Source organism: Chrysochloris asiatica, unplaced genomic scaffold (assembly GCF_000296735.1).
Source record: "Chrysochloris asiatica unplaced genomic scaffold, ChrAsi1.0 scaffold00018, whole genome shotgun sequence".
Classification (NCBI taxonomy): domain Eukaryota; kingdom Metazoa; phylum Chordata; class Mammalia; order Afrosoricida; family Chrysochloridae; genus Chrysochloris; species Chrysochloris asiatica.
Window position 1 is genome coordinate 23,132,668 of NW_006408536.1, and position 8,439 is coordinate 23,141,106.

The window sequence follows — 8,439 nt, forward strand, 5'->3', positions numbered from 1 at the left end:
GCGCCACACCAGGCCTCCTCCCAGAGACTAGGAACAGATAAAGTGTGTCTTTCTGTTCAGGGACAAGATGAGCATGCTGGTGTAGGCCTGGAGTGTGACCAACAAGACAAGCTTTCAAATAAGTGCCACACCAGGACGCCAAGATAAAACTTGGCCTTTCACTACTGTAAGAAAGGCCCTGGGCTAAGAGAAGGTCTAGCCGAAGGAGAGGGCCCCCTTGCTTTTATGCGTTACAGCTCCAAACTGAATTATGGGGGAAAACAACAAAGCATATGGCATAGGATTGCACACAGTATCTTTATTGATACTTTTATCATCACAAAGCATAGGCCCAAATGTTAAGGAACTTCTCATGGATACACAGAGGAAGTTGGGCAGCAAACATGATCACCAAAAGTCATCTACTTCTTCATTAAACATGAGGCCTGGGAGACTAGATTGGGGAAAGACAAAAAGGAAAAACGTTCTTGCCAAGCTTATCTATGACCCTTCAGGATTGTTTCCCACCACCTCCCCTAGCTTACAGTCTGTACCAGGATCAATTTCATAAGTTTCAAACAACACAGTGCATCTTGTTCTTCAGTTGCTCGTTTTGAATGATGTAGTAATTTCCTACATGGAACCTTTAGTATCTGAAAGCTTCCCACAACCAGCAATCGCCAAGAGATCATGTGAGCAATGGCATGTTTGGGAAAACCATACCTGTCCTCTTGGTCACTAGATGGCAGTGTGTCCAACTGGGAGCCTTCTCTGATGATGATCCTCTTGGAGCTCTGATTCAGAGAGAAGGCAGGACAAATGTAATACTAGATAAAGCATTCATTTTATAAAGCACTTTATGACTGACTGCTTGTAAAATGATTTTTTGAACTCTAATTCCACTGAGCCCTGGTGGCACAGTGCTTACACCAACTGAGAGATTGGTGGGCTCAAATCCCCCCAGCAGCTACACGGGAGAACATGGGGGCAGTCTGCTCCCATAAAGATGTAGTCTTGGAAAACCTATGGCCACAGTTGTATACTGCCCTTTATGAGTCGGCACCGACTCAATCAGTAGTGGGCTTGCTTTTCTATGCAAGTTAAGAGTCTAAGAGAAAAACGATTAGTCAACTCTAAATTCGACAAGCACCTTAGACTCAGTTATACAGCACGCGTTCTAAACAGCTACAGAGCTTCCGACTTCCATGAGGCAAGCCTGTCTCACACAGCACTATTGCATTCTTTGATTACGGAGAGATCTGGCTTTTTTGTCCCCATTCTTTAGAGACAACAAGAGACATCTCAACTTTTATAAATCAAAATCAGGACATCTCTTGCCCGAGGAAAAGCTATGAAACTCTGTCCAGAGAGGATTATAGATTTGAAAGACGGGAGGCTCCTGGGAACAGGGATTGTCTAGGATTGTACCTTTCTGTCTTCAGTGGAGCTAGACGAATCCTTGCCCCAGGGTTTAAGCCACCCCACAAGCCACTCCTCCACAGCCCCCAGCCCCTTACCCTGTCTGAGGAGCGCTGCTCTTGGCCCTCCTGGATGACCTTCATGTACTTCTCTAAAGGATTCTCACTGCCAGCAGACTGAGCCGTACTGTCTTGCACACTTGTTTCTAATTCTTCCTGCATTTCAATCTTCAACGATTCCTCAATCATCCTCTATGGGCACCCAAACAGGGAAGAAATAAGACTCATCTGGGGAATGTTTCTGTGTTTAAAAGCACAAAGTAACAAATCCTGATCCTCTAAGTCCAACATGCAGGTCACTGCAACTACCCTCAGGAAGCAAACAAGCCATGGACAGAAGGCAGGTTGGCTCTCCCTAAAGTGTCCTGTGCTTGGGACCCAAATTAATCAGAAGGCCAAGGGGCAGCCACATGGGAGATTAGTGTAAGCCAGACTCGGGAGGCCATGTGTGAAAGTGGCCAGAGGGATCTGTCTGGATCCAGTATTAAGGCGCAGAAGGCAGAGAGAGCACTTGGGGAGAGGCAGGAGCAGGCGGCAGTCCCCTCCTCCGGGTGGTTTTCGTCCTACCTCTCATTCCCACTAGCTGGCCTCGACAGTCTCTTCCTTACACCCCGAGAGAAAGCAAAGAGCGGTGGCAAAGCACAGGCTTACTTTCTTTGCCAGCTTGTTTTAAGGATCAAGTGCAAGTGTGCTTCCAGAAACAACTATAAAGGCTGAAGCAGTTACAGGTGGGCCTTCACAAAGCTGACTGTCTGCCAGGCCTGTAACTCAGGGCACGTGAATGAGCGAGATGAAGGGACTGAAGGCGTAGAAGGCAGAAACTAGACCCAAGAATGAAACCCCACGACTTACCCTTTCTTGATCCAGCTGATCTAGTCCTCTCAGCTGCCTTTCTAAAACTTCACTCTGCCTTCTTGCTTCGTTCTGCCTTGGCTCTCCTGTGCACGCTTCCCACATGCTTGGTTCTTCCTTGGGTTCTCCCATTGGTTTCTGAGCTAAATCTAAATCTAACAGGACAGAAAAGCAAGCATATGCAGCTCTTGGTATCTGACAATTCACACAAATGAGGGCCCCGTGTGCATGGGCCCATGCCAATATCCAGGGATCGTTTGTTGTTGATCCTTCAAGCTGCTGTTCCACTGTCGTTTACTCCTGCTGTTCCACTGTCGTTTACTCCAAGCCCCCCCCCACCCGGCCCCATACTCTGAGCACTGCCCCTGACTTTTTCATTATTGGTATTGAAGCCAGATTGGCTGAAGAATTTCCACCCGACCGAAGTATGGATCTTGAGCTGAACCACAGACCAAAATTACACGTTAAGAGAAAAAAGAGGGCCCTATAAATGAGCCTGCTTCTTTAAACTGAGGTCCCTTGACATTCCAAATTGATATCAGGCACAAAGACCCTCAAAACAGCCAACTGTGAAGCCCCTGCCCGCCCTGCTTTCCCCTGTCAGTCTTGTTACCGATACTCTTCAAGCCACTGCCCTGTACCAGGTCCAGCCTGATTGGAGAACATGCATCCTAAGGACCACTTTGTCCTCTGACCCTGGGACAGCCCAGTCGAAGCCATTTTAGAAGCAAGGGCTCCACCAGTGCCCTCCAGGGCCAATCCGAACCCTGCCCCTCCCTGAATAATGCCAGGGAGCTGTGCACTCCTTGGACCAGTCAATCATCCGAGACCAATAGGGCAGCCTTCGTCCAGGATAAAGCTCAAAAGTCAGGAAGGGCTAAGAGAGAAGCATGAATGGACACGGAAAACACAGGAAAGCATGGTTACACTGTAAAGATTGATGCAAATGTCACAAATCAAACAAAATGTGTATGAATTCTTGAATGGAAAAACCAAACCACTCAAACCATACTCAAAAGTAAAAGAAAAAAGTCAATGAACGATATCTGAGTCATCGATGGATACCAGAGAGTAATTTACAAAACATAACTACTGGTGTTCAAACATTCCAGCTTACCTGGGTAGTGATGGGCGAGGCGCCTGCTGGGCAGGGCATTATCTCCTGCTGGAAGTAGTCCATCCATTTCAGACACCTTTGGCATGTCTTCACCTGCACAGGGGCAAACAAGTGTCCCACAAGTCCTTACTAACAAGGGCCAGAGAAGGGGGTGCTGCCAAGGGTGGGGTGACTGCCCAGCACTTCCGCTTCTGAGGAAGCAACTAGGCAAGCCTTTCAAGTCACAGGAGGCTACGTTTCCAACAGAGTCCTTAGCCGGATTATTTACTTCTCAACATGTCTTCAGACTAGAAGCAATCGGATTCATTTAGAATATTCCATGTTACCCAATGACAGAGCGACATTAACTGGGAGCTGAGAGACATTTGAACTCTATTTCAATAAATATGATTCCTCATAGTTGTCCTCTCATCGGCAAGTGCAAAACAATGGCTCAAGTTTACGAACCCATCTCATTGCAGTGTTCAAAATGTTACAGCCTCAGGCATGACAACAGCGTTTCTGAGGCTAAGGGGCAGGTTGTATGCAAACACACAGACTTCTGGGCTGGAAGGGACCCTGAGGTGATAAGAGTCTACACTGATTTTGATTTTACACTTAAGCCCCGGGTGCCACTTGCGGCTATATTCTTCTCCCTCCTTCCCTCCACAGAAAGCAGGGTTTTCTAAGTCGGAGCAAGTCACATAATTTCAAGAAAAAGCACAAGTTCCTAGTCCATAAAAAGGAACAAAGAAAAATGTCCATTCACTTCTGGTAAGTTCAGACTATCTCTTCAGTCCTGGTGTAGCACTGTTGGGTAAGCACTGGACTGGACTGCTCACCGTGAGGATGGCAGTTCAAACCTACTAACTGCTCCTCAGAGAGTCGCTATGAGTTGGAACCAACTTGACGGCACTTAAAAACAATAGCTACTTTAAAGACTCATTTGTGGGCTTAGCTCTAACTCTAAAATGATTGTTTATCCTATTATTTTTTTAAAAAAACAGCTATTTTCATTAAAAAACAGCTATTGGTCTTTGTGGTTTTATCCCCAAATAAGTCTCCCAACTGTAACTGCTTCCCTTAGAACAACAATGGGTATGTGTTCCCCAAACATTGTCACCTTCTAAACCTGGTCCTGGTGTTTGCGCTTACATTCAAAAGCTGAGTCAACTTCCTCATTATTGTTAGCCGTTAGCTTGTCTGGATTTAACAATTCACTTCTGTCTTGAAGTTCAGCTTGTTTTGGAGAAAGACTGGATTGAAAGAAGAAAATTCTTACTCATGCTGGGAGGTAGGGTCGACTCTTGTTTGTTCACAAAGAACAAGACCACACTTGCGATGCTACTCCTGAGAAGTTATTTTCTCAATAATCACAAACCATTTTTGAGGGAAACAAATTCTGGACTATAGCACCATGAACCAGCCTGCGCTGTGATCCCAGGAGCCTGACTGAGTGCGCGCCTTCCTCACGGCTTTGTTTTCCAAAAATGCGACCGAAACAACTGGGCAATGCTTACAGGCCCAGTATCAGCCCACTCTGTGAGATAGACTGCTACAGCGTGGAGACAGATGCCCACGCAGGCGCCCTGGAGAAGCTCCCACTGAGGTGGGGCTGGGGAGAAGCCCTAACAGGACTCCCATCTCAGTCCAGGCTGGCCCACCAGCATCATTTCTAAAACAACACTTACCCCTGGCTTTGCTAATCCGACCCTGGAGCCCACTAACTCAGAATTTATTTGAAGGCTTTAAACACTGGAACCTTATCTGTTTGTATCAAGATGTGCAAGTACTTAAAATTTTTTGCATTTATCTTTATAAATGCCATCTAGTCACCTAGACACTGAAGAGGCCTATTAAAGCATATGGCAGATTCTAGCCATCAAACTGAGTAAATAAGTAGAAATGATGTGATTAAGGGATCCCCCACCCTCACTCCACCCTCCAAGTAGTTCAGATGATTCTCAAAGATCACAGTTTGTTAGATAATCTCACTGGGAATCACAGAGACCGCATGAGCTTTCCTAGCGCCTACAAGAAAAACACCAAGTAAAGGCCAAGCTGTAGGGAACATGACTCAGTTGAAGCTGGCACAAGGTGACGTTTACCGCGCCTTCTGTTCCGGAGGACTGGAAAGGGACGCGCTGGATACGGTCCCCAGAAAGAGCTCAGCAGGCGAGGTCCGGGGCGTTCTGTCACGACAGGCACTGGGGGAAGCGATGTGGGGTCTGGCCAGACCTAGAGGACAGAAGGTACCAGGGGGAGACTGACAAATTGCCTGGAAAACATACCCACATGGTTTCCAAAGAGCTCTACTGCTTAGAAGATCCTTGCAAACAGCAGAGAAGGAAGCAGAGCTCAGGGCCTGGCCTGACCAGCAGAGGTAAAACAAAAACATAAACTTAACTACCAGCCATCAAAGAAAGGACACTCGCACTCCTGAGGCCCTCTGCCCGCCAAGCACGATGCTAGAATGGGGCTGGCTCTTTTTCCCATGGATACCCACACCAACCCTGTGGAGGAGGGAGAGACCAAGGCTGACCAGGATAACACAGGATCAGAATGCAGACCCAACTGCTCCAGGCCCAGGTCTGACTCCTGCATGGATGTGGGCTTGGCCGCTTCTTCCAATGGCAGAACCCAGGAGGACAGGGGCCATCCAGTGGGAGAATGGGCTGGACAGGCTTTCTGTAGCAGCTTACCTTCCAGGTACATCTCATGGTGGAGGCTCCGCTTTGTCGTAGACAGGGGCGTGGAGGAGAGGCGTCTTGGGGACGCTGCACTGCCAGTCAGCACCTGGGACTCCTCACTCTTTTCCTGGGGCGGCTCAGAAACAATTCTGTCCTCTGCAAATACAGCTCTTTCTGGGGACCTACAAGTGACATGCTTTAAAGTCCCCAGCCATTGCAGGGGCAGCGGGCTCTTGGCTGTTAGCAGGCCTGTGACCGGTTTCTGTGTGACTCTCCGGTGGTAACTTTGGAAAGCTTTTTCCAAGCGCTCGGCCTCTTGCTCTAGCTCTCTGACCCTGGCTTTAGTATTGGCTACAAACTCGAGATCCGAGTCGGGGGAACTGCCATTCGGATTACTGGTGACCCTTGGTGTTACCGCAACTGACAGACTTTTGTCCTGTTCCAGAGGATTCTTCAGGAAATCCCCACTTGTATCACCATCGTGAGGCACCATCCTGCCACCTAAGAATCCACCAATGGTGTGCTCGACCAGAGAGGGCTTTGGGTTGCGGTACACTTCATTCTGTAGCGCTGCAAACGGCAGAGAGACTCTGAGACACCAGGGACAGCCAGAGAGCACAATTCAAATCTACTCACCAGCCAGTTTTCTTTGAAAAATGAAAGTAATAAAAGGACAAGCTTGCACACTGAACTGTCCCTGAGAGTGTGAAAGGAACCCTGGTGGCACAGTGGTTAAGTGCTTGGAAGCTAACTTACAAAAGTTGCAAGTTCAAACCCACCAGCTATTCTGTTACAGAAAGTTGTGGCAATCTGCTTCTGCGAAAACGACAGCCTTGGAAATCCCATGAGGCAGTTCTCCTCTGGCCTGTATGGACCTCATGAGTTGGATTGAACAGCACAGGGTCTGGGGTTTTGGTTTGGACTGAGAGCTTCTGTGGGTAGACACAATTTTGAAGCCCACAAACTTCTAAGCACTGAAGATGTATTTACACTCTCTTAGTCCTGGCATGGAGCTGTGGGTTAATGCGCCAGACTGCAAAGCCGTTTGAATGGCAAGGTTGGCAGTTCAAGCTCACCAGCTGCTCCTTGGAAGCCCTATACAGGGTCGGTATGGGTTGGAACCAACTCGAAGGCACTTGACAACAACAACAGGCAGCAAAGCCTAGCCAGACCCCAACGCGTCTGGCTGAAGGACGTGTCTGCACATAGATGTGTCCACTCTGTCTAAATGACTAGCCACACAGTTGATAGTAAAGGAATTGCTGTGTCAGGCTATAGGAAGCTGCTTCAGGACCCTGGGCTGTGGCAGCATATGGGGGCTGGTTGGAACTCCAGAAAAAGGGCCGGGGCTGTCCTTCCAGCAACAGCACAGCCTGTACAGTCGCTGCTCCCATCGTGCAGATGGAGACTGAGGCCCGCTGAGGCTGGTCACATGGTTAGCACGCTGGAGAGCTACAGAGATTGTGTACTGCTGAGCCAGCGCCCTGCCTGCTCCTCCCCTGTAGTGTGCCCTACAGGCCACGATGTGCTGTCAGGGCAAGGCAGGCTTCTGAGAAGGTTCCAGCCACACTAAACTACTTTCCAAGAGAAGGAGATTGCTATGCTTTCAGCTGCAGGCAGTCTGGCCAAGGGAGAATTGTGAGGAAAAAGAGGAAAAATTGGAAATAAGCTGAGCTACAGAGGAAAAAAAATAGTGCAGGCAGGCAGGAACAAGGGACTGATAAGGAAACAGCACAGATGGAATATGCGCAAGGCTCAGAGAGAAGTGAAACACCGCCAGCTGAACTGGAAACACATGGACCTTTTCTTGGAACTTCAAAGCAGCTAAAAACGAAAAGTTCCCTAAGCTGCGATCTAGGTGTCACAGAGGAGGGGGAGGCAGGGCCAGAGACCACTGCATCTGTCCCAGTAGAGACCACTTTCTGAGGGTCTCTCTTCACAGGAACTAGACGGGACCCAGGTCATTTAATCCTCATTCACCACGATACTGGAAGAAGTTAAGGGAACTTGCCCAAGGCCAAACGACTAACTTTAGAAGTCGGGTCTGTGACTGCTACGCCACATATAAAGAAATATTTAGAAGGTTGGAAGGCTTACAGCTAGGGAAATTCGTAGCAGAAGCAAGAAATCCATTGCTTTCTAATTCAAGATGCTCAGCTGCTCTAGGAGCCGCCATCTTGGGAAGGCCCAAGCAGGGAAAGGATCAGAGTAGCCACGGACGCCTGACAGAACCGCGGAGATAAAGGTGCGGACATTCTTTTCTTTTGGTATCTGTTCATTGGTCCCTTGCTGTCTGTGCACCTCCATTCTGGTGACTATAGGGGTGCCTGAGCTAGTGGACACC

The 8,439-nt window shown here is 48.4% G+C and overlaps 1 protein-coding gene across 1 annotated transcript in view; it reads right to left on the minus strand.

Annotated features, from left to right (window-relative positions):
* Nucleotides 1-387: 387 nt before the first annotated feature.
* The window catches only part of OFD1 (oral-facial-digital syndrome 1), a 46,598-nt gene continuing 38,546 nt past the window's right edge, over nt 388-8,439 (minus strand). Inside the window, exons 15-22 of the mRNA XM_006835695.1 lie at nt 6,108-6,665; nt 5,514-5,643; nt 4,561-4,661; nt 3,427-3,519; nt 2,310-2,464; nt 1,497-1,649; nt 703-773; nt 388-433 (exon numbers count right to left, since the gene is read on the minus strand). Of these exons, the coding sequence (XP_006835758.1) occupies nt 388-433; nt 703-773; nt 1,497-1,649; nt 2,310-2,464; nt 3,427-3,519; nt 4,561-4,661; nt 5,514-5,643; nt 6,108-6,665 (1,307 nt within the window). The remainder of the gene's footprint in view (nt 434-702; nt 774-1,496; nt 1,650-2,309; nt 2,465-3,426; nt 3,520-4,560; nt 4,662-5,513; nt 5,644-6,107; nt 6,666-8,439) is intronic.